Source organism: Hippocampus comes, unplaced genomic scaffold, assembly GCF_001891065.2.
Source record: "Hippocampus comes isolate QL1 unplaced genomic scaffold, H_comes_QL1_v1.1 scaffold111, whole genome shotgun sequence".
NCBI lineage: Eukaryota > Metazoa > Chordata > Actinopteri > Syngnathiformes > Syngnathidae > Hippocampus > Hippocampus comes.
This window is the reverse complement of record NW_017805698.1, coordinates 2718226-2735809: the sequence shown is the minus strand read 5'-3', so window position 1 is coordinate 2735809 and position 17584 is coordinate 2718226. Positions and strand designations below refer to the sequence as shown.

General features: G+C 40.3%; 1 protein-coding gene across 4 annotated transcripts in view; it reads left to right on the top strand.

Moving 5' to 3' along the window:
- The window catches only part of pard3bb (par-3 family cell polarity regulator beta b), a 124847-nt gene that overhangs the window by 88368 nt on the left and 18895 nt on the right, over positions 1 to 17584 (top strand). For all 4 annotated transcript variants that reach the window (XR_002169741.1, XM_019882421.1, XM_019882422.1 and 1 more), the window contains one exon: positions 16257 to 16333. Coding sequence is in view for 3 of the 4 variants with exons in the window: in XM_019882421.1 (XP_019737980.1) it covers positions 16257 to 16333 (77 nt within the window). In the remaining variant the exon portion in view is untranslated. The remainder of the gene's footprint in view (positions 1 to 16256; positions 16334 to 17584) is intronic.

Sequence of the window (17584 nt, the reverse complement as noted above, 5' to 3'; positions counted from 1 at the left end):
CGTGCGTGCGTGCGTGTGCGCGTGTGTGCATTTAACTTTAGGCTTGCTTCAGGTCATGGGGTTATAATCCCCAAATCAGACAAGATGGAATCAGTGCCGACCCAGTGAACCCCGACATATTCACGTCTGCATGACTAACTTAGACACATGCACACACCCACGCCTACTGTTTTGATATATGTAACCTCTCCTTGTCCGAGTCAATAATAGAGATGCACTTATGTCTGGACATTAATTGTTCACCTGTCTCCCCCTACATTTCTTCCTGTGTCCCCATGGACTGGGTGCCATGAAGCCAAATTCTCTTTTGCACCCACACACACACACACACACACACACACACACACACACACACACAGAAACTGCGTCATGAGGTAATCTACAGCAAGGTTCCATAGTTATGACTGACTCAAGCAATTAGCGGATGAGTCATTGTTAGAGATCTGGAGCCATTAACACTTAAATCATTCACACCAACTGTCTCGTAATACAGAGTGTTAATGTGTATGTGGCTGCGATTGAAGTTGCGGCAGTGGTTTCCAGAAGGGGATAAAAAAAAAAAAAAAAGTCAGTCAAAGCCAAATGCAGCTTCTATGTAATTTGGCTACAGAACAGTAAAAGTTGCACAATTGACTGGTTGATGGAAATCCCCTCAGAGCCGCATGCATTAAGCAATAGGGAAAAAAACGCAATAATGACATCAATCTGACTTATTGAAAGCACACATCTGCCATCTCTGCACTGGAGTTGCCAAAACAGGTGGCTCATTCCATAGGCATCTGCAAAAGTAGCTTAACTCGGCTGAAGTTTTGCTTTAATATGATGCGGCATCACCCTTCCCTATTAATTAAAGTAGCCAATGAAAGTTTACATCTTTTTTTAAAACACCACATTTTCAGCAAAAAGTGCAAAAACTTTTTCCACACCAGTATGAAAAATACTAATGCTTGAATCTGAATTCAGTGAAATGCTTCCAGTGCTAGGAAGGAGCAGCAAAATGTTTTTGGTGCTTTTGCATTTCAAGTTTAGAAGACATTTATTTTCATTGTACACTTAACAATTAGTCTTTTTTTTACATTTGTTGGCTCATGGGCTAAATTAGTGGGATCACAAGACTTCATTCATATAAAGAACCCAGACGAAGTTATGTAAAACATGAATCATTTGGGAAATTATGCTGCTGGTAGATGATACACTGCTTAACTTTTTGGATTATAAATATGTCTGGCACAGAAACATTACACATCACCAAGATGGCACCGGCACAAGTGTCTGCCTCGGTTTTGTGCTCCCCAGTACTGTCTTTGTTTCTGTCATTTTCGTTCGTTCTTGGCGACCATATGCTGCTTACTTACTCGAGAGAAGACTTGTTAAGCATTAGGGAATTGACGCTCGGACTTTTTTCGCCAACATACACAAACCCACAAGGTTTTTCGGAGTAAATAGCTGGCGGGGCAGCCGCTCTGTACCGAGCATGGAAACTCCGCCGGAAAAGCGGGGGACAAGCCGGTGTGCTTGTAAAGCTACGTCAGCGTGGATTTCGAACCCCGCTCCCGTCGAACCATCTTGCTAATCTACGTTCTCTGCCAAACACGACGGACGAACTTCTTCTCATAAGGACCAACGAAACCTTTGCATGTTCTGCCGTGCTCTGCTTCACCAAAACCTGGCTAAGCTACAGCTGTCATTGGGTGGTACTGCACAATGGTACCCTTAATTATGAAAAGTCTTTCTATACTTGTATGTCATGTCTTTGTTTATTGTAGGTGCTTGTTATTGCAATACTAGTGTAGCTCATAGTACCAGAGACAAACTCCTTGTGGGTTTTACATACTTGGCCAATGAAGATGTTTCCGATGTCCACCATACATTTATATCATGGCAACCACACGACTTTGGAATTCGTCTGATGCGGCTGGAGACTTTAAGGGGAAACACGAAGAGCTTCAAATGTCAGTAATTTTTGGGCAAAGTGAAGAGGATTAAAAATCGCCACAATTCAGCGAGATGACAATCCAAAGCATGCATCCAAATTAACTCCAAACTGCTACACTTAAAGAGGTTGAAAGGTTCGGAATGACCTAGCCAGAGGTTAGACATGAAATCAATTAAAACTCTTCGGGGTGACCTAATGAGAGCTTTGCACTATTGACATCAGTTACAATTTTACAGATCTGGAACACTTGCAAGTAGAAGTGGTCACACATTTCCAACTAAAGACGTTTCCTTCCAATAAACTCCAACTAGCTGATTAGTTTAAGGATGAACTGAAAATATTTTTAGTTCCTTTATCCGATTATTCACTGAAATAGTAAAGGATTCTTCCTTGGGCCATGTTTTGTGTGAACTGGTGAAGTTGGTCTCGTGTTAGCACACACAACAACCAATACATAACCACACGATTCATATTGGGAGGTGGGAAGTATTAAATATCGATTATCGCCGAGACTGAATATTTTCTCAAACTGAACTAAAACTGTTGTTGGGCATTTGGAACTGATCAAGTGCCAAGCCATTTTCATCAGATTTTTTTTAATACCACATGGAAGGAATTGCACGCAGAAAATAATCTGGCCAGGAATGGGTGGAACAAAATGGTTAGCATTAGGGAAGTCAGGGGTTAGAGTTGGAGAGATCGTCTGGAAAGAAGAGTTGGATTGTGTTATTACACAGGAATGTTAATATGATTAGTGGATGACTCTGACCATGCTGTCTGGCCCTGGTGCCTCACTGCCCTGAGTGCTGAGCCTTCACAAAGCAGAATGAAAGGTTGAAAACATGCAGCTGACATATATGAACAGCCAATAGTTTTATATTGCACAGTAAAATATGTCAGTAGACATATATAGATCGGCTGGCAGAATGAGTTAACGTCATGAATTATCACTTTTAAACACGTATGACTCCCCCTAATTAGGTTTCTTATAGTTTGGGTCAAAGCAGCTCTGTGGATTGGTGACCCATGACTCTTTGACTGATTGTTGGACCATGATCCCAGCTTCAGCAGACACAATTAATCATTTCCTGACATAATAAACTGAAGAAACATTCTTTCCAGGATCAAATTGTTAGATAATTATACCTCATACCTCATATGGTGCACATAGCAAGAAATGTTTATCATTACACTGTCATCGTTTTTTTTATATACCGGTATATATATGGATATATGGATATGTGTGTGCGTGTCTGTCTATTAATATATTATAAAATATACTTCTAATTCTAAATACCATTTAAAATGAACATTAAAGTCTTCTCAATTTTAAACACCATTAACAAGGGTTATATCTGTTTCCCAATTTAAATGATTCAAAATCACTCCAAAGATTTAAAATGAATCTTCAAAATAGTGAAAAATCATGCGATAGTCTCTGCTCTCAAACGCTGTGGGCTGTCCACTGAATGTGAGAAACCAGGCCCCTCTGAAAAATAGATGCTGCTTCGTCAAGCATCTTTTTCATGCCTATATATCCCTATGTGTGTGTAAATACATTTTTCTAGATTGTTGATTCTGTTACCTACAATGTACATTACAGACATGTGCACCCATTTTGTGTATGCAACACACTGTACAGTGATTACGGAGTAGAATCTCTTTATCTTTTGGAAAACTGAGTTGGAAATAGGTTTTTCTGTGTTCTGTATCCAGGGTACCTCTCTCCTTCACACCATCCAATCACTAGTATTTTGTCACTCAGTCAGTCTTTTGCATATTAACTTCAGCGAGTGCCAGTTCCAACAGGCAGGATTTCCACCAGTACATCATAAGCCAGTTGGCCAGTCAGGCTTCCACTGACCGTGAGCACTCACTGCCAGACCCATTAGACATTTTATTGTCAGATGCCGATTCCCCGGAATGTATTAGTCATAAAACTATACACGCTTTTTTCCTTAAATAAATTTTGGTGTAAGAGGCAACACTGCTATTCTTTTTAGGAGCACAGATGTTTTCGTCTCAACTGTTTCTAAATCAATTACTTTTACTTGAAATATTTTCAAAAGGTAGAGCTTTAAAAGAAAGCTGACTTTTTGTCTTGAGGAATTAGTATTCTGCATTATGACAGAACTATTATGCATCTACATAGGGTACGTATTCTCCAGTAACATTCAAGCCCTCCTGTAATTAATCCAACATCTACTGTTAAGGCAAGTGTTTCATAAACAGCATACATTATTAATGTCTTGAGAATTGGATGCAGAAAACTCATTTGTTGCTTGTTACAGACATCAGGAGTCTCATGTCAACTTTCAATGAGTACATTTGTTTCCCACCGCGAACTCATCGAAGATGTCACAGTCGTGACAGAGAATTAAAGCCAAGTGGGTCTCACCTTCTCTTTCACACTCATGGCCAGCCCTCTCCCTCGCTTTTATTCTATGTCCGCCCATCTGTGGGTTCAGACTAACTGAAATCTCACAGGGATTTTCATTGGCTGAGCTCCACACTAAGAGAGGAGCTAATTGGCCAGCTGGGGCCCAGCCGGTGGCATAGCAGGGCAAGTGGCATGACACTGGTCAGGCTGGCCGTTGCGGCAAGCATTTGCTAGTAGCTTTTGGGAGAGGTTAAATTGTAATTGAGAACTTTCTCTTCCTGTGAATGTCATCTGTTATTCAAGTGTCGTCCTTTAAAAAAAAAAAAAAATAGTGATACATAATCTTGCCCAAATGGTCACACTCAAAAGTATAAGTAGTACACGAGTGCATTTATCCTTATCTTTTCCATGAGGTAGAGATAACCTCTATCTCCCGAGTAAGCATCTCTTATTTGATCCGAGTGGATGTCTTTCCCTCCTGTCTTTTTTTTTTTTTTTTTTTTTTTTTTGGCTTTTCCCCCAGTTGCTATCTCGTTCGAGACTTGGCAATCCTTACATTGGCACATTTTCTCAATTATAGTGGAGTCTTGACACCAGACCATCCATCCAGCTAGCCATTATCCATACCACTTATTCTTATTATGCATGGAGCTTGGAACTTTCCCAGCTGACCCCACACACACCACTTTATTGCAGGGATGGCACATGGAGGAAACTCGAGTATGTGCCAAAAAATACAATTGCACACGCTGAAGTGAATGTCCCGAATAAACTGGTTTTGTGGTGCCAGTACCATTATGAAGTTCGCTTGACATAGCTGCACATTAGTTAAGCCAAGTAGTAACCAGCTACCATACGGCATATTTGATCAGACACCCCCACCCCCACCCTCAAAGTGAACCAAAAATTGATTAGCCATCTGTGATTGTTTGGGTAGTGGGCTAAATACTTAACAGGAATGTGAAAAGGTGCATTGACCAAAAAATTCATATTCAGGAAAAAGGTGACGTTTGACGAATGTATTGCTGGATTTTATATGTGTTGCCTACAGACCACCCAAATCAAAAAGGGTCCATGTATCCAACTATAATGTTTTAAATGTTCAGCTAAATGTTCTACTGAGAGCTGTTCTGGTTTTGCAATGTTTATTTTCCTTCTTTGGTGGTGAGTCTCCACACGCAATCTTTTTTTCTCACTCTGTAATACCGGCCCACCTTTACCATTTCATTAAGTAGCAGAGTGGGTTAATCTAGAGGAAATGAGAGGTGGAGGTTAGTCACCGTGGATTAGTCTGGTCCCAGACTTCAAGCGCTCTTTTTCCACTCTGGAGATAATCATAGCCAGGTTAGCCAGGAAATTAAGTGACTGACTTTCAGTGACTTTCTAATCCCCACCATGCTCTCCTCTTACATTTCTGGCCCATTCCCACAACACTCATTTTTGTCTGTACTTCTCTACCCCGCTTCATCTCGCCTGGACTGGAGCGAAGTCTACTGCTGCAGGAGAATTCTAGATGACAGAGCCTAATTTCTCTAATTTTTATTTCAGGCGAGTGAGTTCACAGATGAATTGACATTTGTTCAAATTATTTTATCTTTTCATTCAATAATTTTTTTTTTGTCTGTGTAACACACAAGGTCACGTTTTAATGCAAATCATGCCGTTAAGATAATTTCAATCGGGAAAAAAAAACAAACTCTTTCTGTTTAACTAACTCCATAATTGACTCATCTATTGGCTTTCTGGCATTTGGGCCTGTATATTTAGATGGCTCTAACCATGAACTTCATTCACATATCAAACGAAACCTTCACTCTAGTTGGGCTTCTGCCCTTTTAAAAGGCATGTCATCCAACTCTAAATGAAATATTGCCGACATGTTCCTCACTCTTTGTGCACTGATGTGCAGAGCTTGCACTGGCACACATGCACCCATTCAAATTTTGCACAAATGCTGTCGTCCTTCAGGGGGAAAAACACCACGCAAGAATACTCACTGGAGCTAAAGCTCACGTAGTTCTGGATTGATTTGTGACTTGCCTCAGGTGTACGTTATGTGACCTTTTGCCAAGATGGGATTGAACCAACCTGCCTGCAGTCAAGCGGTCAACAACAGCACCATAAACAAAACAATCTGACACCACTGGTCAGGACTATGAAGAAAAAAATGACATATATATATATATATATATATATATATATACACACACACACACACGCACACACACACACACACACACACACACACACACACACACACACACTGTATATGAAAATGACAATCATATGAACCGGTAAGATGGGAGAGTGTTGCTTCCATCATGTTATATCTCCATCTATCCTCCCAAGGTGGACACCTGTTCCCCTTCTCTGCATGCAGAAAAGGAAAAGGAAAAAAAAACATGTTCATTTTTATAGTCGGGCTCTCTCCATAGCCATGCATTCTTTTGTGTCAATTTCTTTGGGACTGAAAGGTAGCGGTTGCATGTTCTTATATATGTGCTTATGCTGTAATACTTCCTGCCTGGGAGATAGCAAAAAATGCCTCGGATCCCCAAATAAAAATCCAATCGAGTTTTCTACTTTAGGAGCTGACAGTACTTTTCAACCTAAGACTCCCATTTCTGCTGCCTCAGCCTTCTTTTCCGTCATTCCTATATCTCCTAATTGTCCGCCCTTCAACTTCTACCTCACCCATACTTCCCACTTTACTTCTGTTCCCCCAGTCTTGTTTGGAATTCACCTCTCTTTGTTCCGCCTAATCCGCAAAGGGGAACTTTTTGAAGTGGGGAAGTTTGGAGTTAGACAGACAGACATACTCAGGGGTGCCCATTGCTGTGTGGGGGGTAGAGGAACAGGGATATACTATCTGGGTGGTAGGAAGGAAGCTTAGAGAAAAGTAAATTATCTTTCTTCACTTTCACTTCTTCACTGCACTTCTTCAGATGATCCCTCTCTCTATGGCCCCATATATTCCAGCATCACCTCTGACTCCCTTTCTTTTTCTCTGCTTATCAACTACCCACCTTGCGTTTTCAAGGACAAGCTCAGCTGTTGAGAACACTACGCTTTGGAAAAATCTGTGTGTGTGTGTGTGAGCGCTAAACTTAGGTGTTCGTATAGAGACATACAGTTTGTATCGCTGCCTGTGTATTAGCGCTGGTGTGTTGCATTCATTTTTCAACAGGATTTGCAGCGGAGACTAATCCTATCTCCTGTGCTATCACCTTACCTTCCTTCTGACTACCATTTTTTTTTATACCCCCACTGCACTTGCCTGCTCCACACTTTTGTCATTCTTTGCTTGAAGCAGTATTTCTGAAATATTTGTTTTGTACACAGTAGACTCAAAACACCCTACACTCAAAACAAGCTTCATTTTGGATAGTATCTGTGCAATGCAACTTTAAGACCTATTCTATCATCTCAGAATCAGTATGCCTTATTTATTTTGTATGGACACAGAAATTATTCTCTTCCTTTTGGATCTAAAAACCACCGCTATGGATTTGAAATTAAACAATGTGTTTAAATGCAGACTTTCAGCTTTAATTGGAGGGGTATTTCCATCCAAATTAGGTGACCGGTATAGGAATTACAACAGTTTGTACACTGTATATGCTCCCAATTTTTACGGGACCACCAGTAATTGGGAAGTTTAATGACATTGTGCACCGAATAGCAGTCCGGTCATTTAGCTCCGGATTTACTGTGTGAAGCCAGCCACCTACTTCAAACATTGAAATCGATCATTTTTTTATGGTTTTGAGGCATCTGCATACAAAAACACACATTCTATGATAGTCTTATATATTTGGTCTCTGTTTGTGGTATTTTCTGAATAACAAGATGCCACTGACACACTTTGCATTAAATAGTATTAATTGTATTCAGCAGACTCACCCGGCTGCGTGCGTTCAGAGGAATTGACCTTCTGTAGTCTTAATTGTACCACAAGCTAAACTGCTGTGACATTTAACTGTGCTCCAGTCTTAACTCTTGGCCATCTATTCGAGAGTGTCAGTGACATTTCCGTGAGGAGACATTTGTGAATAAACATGCCTGGTATGCATTGTTAACAATCTAAACAGAAATCACAAAAATTCCATTCTTATTAGATGTTCATGTTTTTGCTCTGCCTCTGCCACATGCGTCTCGAGATGCAGTTTTTGTTGTGCTCCATCCTCCCTCTCGTTGGACTGCCACGCCCCGCCGTCTCTCTAAGTGAGATTTTACAGTCCAATAGTGCAAAGTGACCTTAATGGGGTTTGTCTGCCGAGATTTCATGGGCATGTTGATCAATAGCAGTGACTCAGCAATCACTTTGCCAGGTGCTGAAACTTCTGGTTTCAAAACTCCACTCAGCAGCCCACAGCCTTCACTTTGCCGTGTAAACATGCACAGAAACACCACCCAAGGTAACACTTTCTTAAGTGCTCTCACATACTGTAAATCACAAGAACTGCTTTGTATTCTGAGACTTATATCTGTTAGTTTGTCCCTTTCATGTAGCTCAATCCAAAAAGAAAACACTAGAAAAAAACTGAGCTTTTTTTTTTTTGTATCCCATTGATGTAACCATTGTACACATAGGATGACATCGTTGTCCATCCAATATTTTATTTGACAAACCGTTCTATTTGTATTGTACTTACTTAAATTCTCATCATGGGCCAACAATTGGATCTGTCTTCGTTGCATTCAAAACACATATGCTGTACCAGTGGTTCTTGCATGCATTTAATAGTCGTCTATGGCTATTAGGGCTTTACACAATACAAATATTGGATTGGACATAACTTTAGCTTGGTTCATTTGATACTGTACATGTTCACCCATTCTTACAAAGTGAAAGCCCTGTGTCACATATATGATACAGTTTGAGTGTTGATTTGTCCATCACACCGCTAATAAGTTGTAGATGGTTTGAGGAGGTTGAGTGACATTTTGGGACAGTACAGTAAGGGAAAAAGTAGCTTATGAAATTGTGTTACTTGTATATATTTTTACTGGATTCAAATCATTTCTATGTACGACTGAAATTATCTGGCTTAGCATGTCAGCTTGAGTTTAGGCCTGTGTCATCAGGTATTGGCTGCAGCACACACACGCCCAATCTTCACAAACATAGAGGCTTTTGAAAGATGTCTTTTAATTAAGCCAGCCTAGACTGCTGGCTTTGCAGATGCATTAGAATCTGCGCTTCTTTACTTGATGGGGGAGTGTGGGACGAGCGGAGGGTGGGAGGCGTATTCCAATTCAAATCAACAGTGAGATGGAAAGAAGGATATTGGAAGTGGACTGAAAACAAAGGAGTGCTGAGATGTTGGTCAATATCGCTTTAAAGCCAATAGTCATCATGAAAATGTAGGAGAATAATGAAACTCTTATTCTAAGTGGCCAAATGTGCATACATTCTTTCATTTATTTTACCAGGTAAGGCAGTTGAGAACGTTTTCTCATTTATAATGTCAACCTGCAGGGCAGAGCAAGACAACATTCATAAACCTGTACGAATGCATAGTTTGTGTTGTGTGCAACATATCCACAACATCAGTGTGTTTACAGACTTTAAACATATGAAGTAAAGTAAAAAGAAAAATCATGCCCAGGGTGTATTCAAATAAGGCATTGCCATTTTGCGGCTTTTCACTTAGCACACATCTACAACATAACCCCCATGATGGAGGGGGGATTATTGGAAATTTGTTCAACATTACTCAGTCAGCTTGCTAACTGATCCATATTATCATGGGGGCCACCAAGTGCTCATTTAAATGCTTACAGGAACCCAGCAAGTGTCCCCTCTGTCATGATCCACCCTGTCAGCAAGCTCACATATTTTGGTGTTTGGAAATACATTGTCTGCATTCAATTTCTCAGCATAACATATACCAAATACAGTGAATATCAAGTTGAAGTGGAAGATGTAGCAATGTTTCTGAATGAAATGTCAGTCTCAAAGGCATTATGGGGGTATTGACTTGGGACTTAAAGTAAGGAATGTTGTTTATGACAGTGGTTTCCAACTTTTTGGCACCATGTACTGGTTCAAACAAGTACATGTTTTTTTTGCCGACTGGCAATCTTTTGGTGGGTAGGGCGCAAGAACAATAGATGACACGAGCCTCACATTATCATGCTTTCCACATCATTACTTGTTGGGTTCTCCTTGTTGAAATGATTCAACAGGATTGTTGTGTTGCCAGTTTTTGAGGCGTTAACTTTCCCCCTGGCTTCATTTACTCCACATCGCTTTGGAGATACTGCCATACAAGCAACGGTGGAGATCAATCTTGTCAAAATTGTTTCATCGTGGGAAGATATTGCCAAGTCATGGCTGTCCATTAGCTGTGCGTTTAACTATGCTTTTAGTCATTGTTTACTTCTCGTTTCTTTTACTTTGGTTACCTCTTCACCTTGCAAACCAAAGCAGAGAAGGCAAAGATGCACTCTGATTGGCTGCTGTCACGCCCATTTCCACAGCATCTGATCGCTTGCTGATGCTCACAGCTGTTCACCGCAATATCACAAATCTTGATCATGTAACCACATTTTTATTCTCTGCAAAAGACAAAAAAATAAAATAGAATGGCCCACAGACCAGTACCGGGTTGCAGACGGGTGGTTTGCTGACCATCAGTTTGTGTTTTTTGTTGTTCATTTATGTTTACACTGATTGCAAAAGAGCTGTCTGCAAGAGAAATTCAACCAACTCATAAGGGACAGATTTAGAGTCAGAAGAGAAGCCACAAATAAAATGGAGGACAGGCACTACGTGGATTAATGGCGAGGCTGTACATTCACTGATAAGAGTGGATTTGCACCTGAGGACCACTGTACATGATTGTGCACACGAGGAACATATAGATCCTAATTAAGAGTGCACGTGGAGGATGGGTGTTTTGTAGCACTCACAGGACCGCGCTATTTCACTTGAGTAGTGCAAGATTGGAGTGAGAGAGGAGGCCACAAGTGCTCTAATTAAGATGCTCCATCCATGGCAGTCTTGAAAAATGATGTGAAGAGACTGTTGAAAGAAGAGAAATGAAGCTTTCATGATGACTTCTTCCATGCTCACTATGCTGTGAAATGTCACCGGACCATTTAGCCTAGCGGTGCTACACTTCAGCCTCAGCCGTCTGTGACAAAAGGGAGAGTGTGTAGGAGCAGGATGTGTATATGTTGGCCCAACACGCTCGCCTGTCATATTGTTTGCATTGCACTGCACTTACGTCACAATGGTAAATCTCTGACATTCTAACGTCATTCCCCCCATCTGACACACATTATCATACAATAATGGCATACGCTACGAGGACAAAAGTATTACGACAACTGTGGAGCTTGACCAATATGGGATTTTTGCGGTCGATAAGAAGTAAGACTACAGATGTACACAGGATATATAGTCTACTGTACATCAGGTGTCGCCCGCGTGGTGCCCTCAGGCACCAGTTTGCCCCCGAGAACCACATGAGTAGCCAGCAGACCTGTTCTAAAAAATAACTCACCAGTGATGGCACTATTGTAGAAATGATCATTTGAAAATGTAAACACTTGCAGAGATTTCTCGAAATAGTGTTGCATATTGGCATTTACTCTCTTTCCTACACTGTTAAATCATTAAAGTGATGGTCTTCACATAGATATGAATATCATGTGTAATGTTCATTTTGAAAAAAAAAAGGCCATGTGAACCTGACCTCTGTTCATAAAAAAATAGGTGAATAAACTCTAGCTTTTACCTCACCTTTACAGTTACCACGATCCGATTAGAATAGTATGAAATGTTTTCCTCCAAATTAGAAATCATTTTTTGAAATGTAAAAAAAAAAAAACAAACAAACAGGCTAATGGCAAATATTTTTCATTAACTCTTTTATTCCCAATGACGTATGAGTAAGTCAAGTCACTATGACCGCGTACCCATTCATTACCTATTTATACGTCATTTCCTTTTTTTTTTCTTCTTTTTTTTGGGCATCGTAAAATGCAGCCTCTGACTGAGGATAAGGCTTGTGTTCATTGTAAATCATTTAAAATCTGTCCAGCAAGTGGCAGCGGGTGTAAGGGATTAGCCAGGATCATGCAGAACAAGTTGAAAGTATAGGTGGGGGGATGCATGGGCGGACTAGCGTAGTCAGGTGAGTAGCGGGTAGTTAGTAGAGAGTGCATTTGATGCAGTTGCGATGGAGAAATCAATCTGGTAAATTGAAGAGCAGTTTACAAATTATACTGTATTGTTTCACCCTTTTCCTGGTAATCATGGCTACTGTGAAATATCGCGGGTAGTTGGGTCTCTGTTATGTCACGTTTGTGGCCTTGTTGCTGTTGGTAATATTTAATGGTCCTATAAACTCCACATCTGTTGTTTCTCTCCATACTTCATGAACTCACATGTGTACATTATTACATGCTCGTGTGTGTTTTTGTTTACTCTGCCTTTCCTTTGGCTTTAAACAACCATCTGTGCTTCGGTACCAACACTTTTTTTTTCTCTCCCCGCCCAGTTTATCTCTGACTGTAAAACAGCACAAAACAAAAATTTGACGCTGGAAATAAACACACTAACGCACACGCATGCCCGTACGCACGCGCGCACACACACCTGCTGTTGATTGCCTTCACGAATGGTATTGTCATGTTTATTTCACATTTGCTAGAACGCGGCTTTTGTTCAAACAATGGATTGTTGTTTTAATATTTTCTCAAGTGATAATAATAGGAGGGTTGCACTAGTTTATATGGAAGGTTCAGACCACGTATCCATTTCCGGCCTTCATGCTCCCAAGCAAATTGAAGGCTTTTCAACCGTTAGCCTCAATGTTTAGTGGTGTTCTGAAAGACAATGTAAAGTCAATTCAAAGATGTGTTTTTAAAAACATGTACAGTACATGACAATTGCTGAAAGCATACACGCAGAACTATTTAATACTCAGTTGTGGAGCTATAGCATGAAATGTTTTTATCATTTTGTTTTTCCTATTTTTTTTTCTCCTAAAAGGGCATTGTGTGACTCTTTGGAGTTTGGCAGGAGTCATCCCACACCCCATTATATAACAATTTGAGTGCAGTTCGGTTCTGATCAATTCTGATCCACTCGATCCACACTTCACTAGCTATGACTACACTCTGAAAAGATTCCTTCCTTTGGTGCATACACCGACGTGGCTATTTAGAGCGCCTCGTTGTCACCCGTGATTATGAGTACAATATGCAGCGAATGTTGGAAGCATGAGGATGGGGAACTTTTTCTTATTTTTAAAATTATAGTCCATTTTGACAGCCAGCATGTTGGACTGGGGCTTCAGGATGGCATGGCCGCATTAGAGCACCCCGTTGTCGCTGTGTGGAAAAGCCTTATGATGACCCGTGGGATGTATTTCAGCCATAGCTCAAAACATGAAGTTGTGTGTTGACATGTATAAAATTCTTCCAGGACTGGTCGTGGTATTTCATTGTCAATTCAGCAGGGCTTGGTTTCAGCCCATTCGGCAGGCACACCCACAGCATTCGAGCATAAAGAGAAAAGCTTGATTTTTCATGATTTAGAATCCTCTTTTTTTTTTTTTTTTTTTTTTTTTTATATACCGCTCTTTTTTTAATCAAATTTGGTGGGGTTGTTAACGGCACTCGTCTCTGTGGTGTGTAACGTTTGAAAGTCATTATTTTCACTATATGGGGACTTTAATGTTATACTAATGTTTAGTCCCCATCCCTTGAGGTGTAAGATTTTTTTTTTTTTTTTGCCTCAGCCACGTCTTGCTTGAATATGGTGCTTCACCATTATCCCGCCGGCTTTTGGTAATGCATATATCCCAATTCTCTTACTTTAAAAGTCTCCTTAAAGCTTTAGAGGCCAAACAATTTAAACCTTATGAAACTCATGAACATGTTTGTTTGGCCTCTGGCATTACTTAAGAATGAGACACGATACCTCAATGCATTAGTGTTAAATAATTAGGAGTAAACTAAGACAAATTCACTGACATATTCACAGTTAATCACTGCAGTAGTAGTCGGGTCTGACCAGTTAACGTGGTTACATCCAGATCAGATTGTAAAAAAAAAATCAATATCTTGATCCAATTCACATATTTTCAAGAAACCATTGTCAGTGTTGATGCGGGATGTCTTAAGATGCGAAGTACAGCACAGACTATTATCTGCTTTATTCTTAAAATGACCCGATCAAACATTGTCTCTCCTGTCTCCATCTGACTCTGTCCGTGGTTTTTTTCATGTTTTTTTTCTCCTCCTGACCTTTTTGTTGGATGCTGTAGTCACCCAGCCTTTCCTATTTTCTCACCCCTTGAGCTATCTTGTTTGAATCATATTGTTAATGTTTCCATCACCTCGCCGCGCCGTCAGGCCTTTCTTCACCCAATTCTCTTCCTCCTGTTATAATCCCCCTCTCATGTCTTTCCTCCCACCGACTCCTCGCTCAGTGGCTTCATTATATCCCTTCAATGTATTTCAACTGCTCTGGCTCATTTACTTCTCATTCATGCAATCTCTCTTTTCTCCTTTCTTCTCCAACCAATACCCTTTCATTCATTCCCTCCACATATCTGTCCCCCGCTAATATCCCACGTCTGTCTACCTGAGATATTAGAGCTATAAAGACAGGTGTTCAAAAGAAAGCGGGGCCAGCAAATGTGCTTTATATCCCTCCTGGCATCATTCCCTTGAATGCAAAGTGAAGAGGATGTGTGTGATATCTCACGCTCAGACCTTTTTATGTTGACAATATTACCGTGAGTCGAAGGGAGAAGAACCAATTTTTTTTTTTTTTTTTTTTTTTTTGTAAAAACCTTCAATCCTTTGTATTCCTCCTCGCTTTGGACACGTGCAAGCACGTCGCCAATCCCTTTGTTGTGTTTTCTTGGATTTGATGCTAATATGATGTTTTATTTCACTGTGTGTAAACAAGCTCTACACTCACATTTGGGTTTTTCCTGTAGCATGTGATGTGCTGGCAAAAAGGATGTATACTTTTGAGCAAGGTATTGTTAGACTGCAGTCCAATCATCTTACATGTATCACATCTCACACCCTAGAGTATGTTAAAAGGAGTTGTATTTACACTTTTCCATATGATCTCTACTGAGAGTACGTTTTGGGTTCTGTGAGGTTTCAAGCATTCAGAAGAACTGCAAAAGCTCAAATATCCCCTCTGAATAGATCGGGATAACCATGCAGACATTCTGAGTGTTGGGGGAAGCAAAAAAGGAATACGTTGGGGAATATTTTTTCCCCCTCTCTAGTTGGAGATGAAACATGACTTAAATCGTGTGTGAGTTGGAGTGAAACATTTACAAATAACCTCATCGAAAGGAGACCATTTCCACCTTTTCTGTAGGCTCAAACTCTCAAGTCCCTAATAACTAGCCTTTGTCAATCCTAAATTACATCCTTATCACTCACACGCATACACGTACAGGAATATACAAACTAATGAGTGTGTATTACACATCTTTATACGTGCATTTTTGCCATTTAAATACTTGGGTGAGCAATTTATCAAGTTTTATTTTCTTTCCGTGTAAGAATATTTTCCCATTGAAAGTGTCAGTGTTGTGTGTGGAACTGCTGAGGGAAGAGGAAGAGCATGCAAAGAGCAGGATGAGGTAGGCAAAGACTGTGGAATACTTGTATTTAACCAGAAGAAAGCCATGGCAGCAACAGTGAGTGTCGGGAACCCACACGATCAGGCATACTGTGTTACCAAATCACTCAAAACCCATTCCACCGACAAGCCTCGGGTTGAGAGAACACAAGGGCAGTCAGGGAACCAACACATGGAGCGAGGTTCTGAAAAAGCAACCTTCTTTGTGGTTTGTTATTGAATATGCTAAAATTGCACAATAAACACTGATCCACAGAGACTGACAAGACACATGAACGCCAGCACAACTTTTGCTTCGTCTGTTGCAGATTCCGGGCAGAGGGAAAGATCATCGAATCGCGCCACAATATGAAGAGGTGGAGCGTCAGTATGCCTCCCTGCCAAGGTACTAATCTTGTTTTCTTTACATTTTGTTTCTTATTTTGCACCAAATACCCACCACTCCAATATATTGTCTTGCTCCACCCATCCAGGCGTTGAAAAGGAAAAAAAAAAAAAAAGGACCATGTGACTCCCTGTTACACAATCAATGCAACAGTATACATTTAGTTTTTTGTCTTCAACTTCTGTTAGATCTTAGTTTAGGGCAGTTGTTTACCCTTAGGTTTTTTTTTTTTTGGGGCATTCCACATGACATTCTATTCAATTAATCATGTGCTCAACGAGAACGTTGGCTACCGCCAAATCTTAATACATCTGCATACCAAGACATTTTCGGCCACGTGATGCTTTTCACTTTTTGGCCACTCAAGTGGAGTACACAAAACAGATTCCTTATATAATGTAAGATTTAATGTTCAATGACTGACAATATTATTGCAAAACAATGAGTTCGTCTGCCTGTCATTCCTATCTTTATCGTTGTAAGCGTTAAGGGACCAAGAAAGAAGTTATTGTATTCATTTTATACATGTATATTTTTAAATTAATCAGCCAATTTACCTATTATCCGAATTGCATTCTGCCAAATATCAGAGTTAGCCTCGGCCTCAAAAATTCCATCTCACTGGTGTCGTAGTTTCTACTGGTTTGTGTTTTGTGCGAAGGTAAGACCACGGAATGGCTAAAGGTCAAAGTTGCAGTGTGAAGTTTGTCTAACACTTGTTGGGGACAAGTGATGGTCCACAGCTGCTTCCCCACCGTTTACACGTGTTCCTCCTAATGGGAAACACAGTTGCAGACATTGTATATTCTCTATGCATCATCTGTGCCTTTTAGGGTCTCAATTTTCAAGGCAACCCCTTGTTACTTCAAAGCCTCACCTTCAACCAACATGTGGAGCATTACATTTATTTTCTGCATTTGTTCACTTCTGTGTCATGTCACTCACCTACCATTTTTTTTTTTTTTGCCAGGCCTGCTTGCCTAAAGTAAAAAAAAAAATGAAATTGTAACTCTTGTCTAAAGATAGAAGTTGTGTGTAAAATTAAACTGTAAAAATGGGACAGCAGTTGCAACTTTCTTCACACCTGCAAAGACTCAACAAGTCAGCAACAAATTGCCAGTCCAGTACCGTAATGGAGTAAAGGTACTTTGTGACGGTACTTGAGTAAGAATCGCATGTAGATTTGTTTTACTGTTATTGCTGACCGACACATTTATTCTACTATATTTCCTAAGTAAAATGCATACTTAT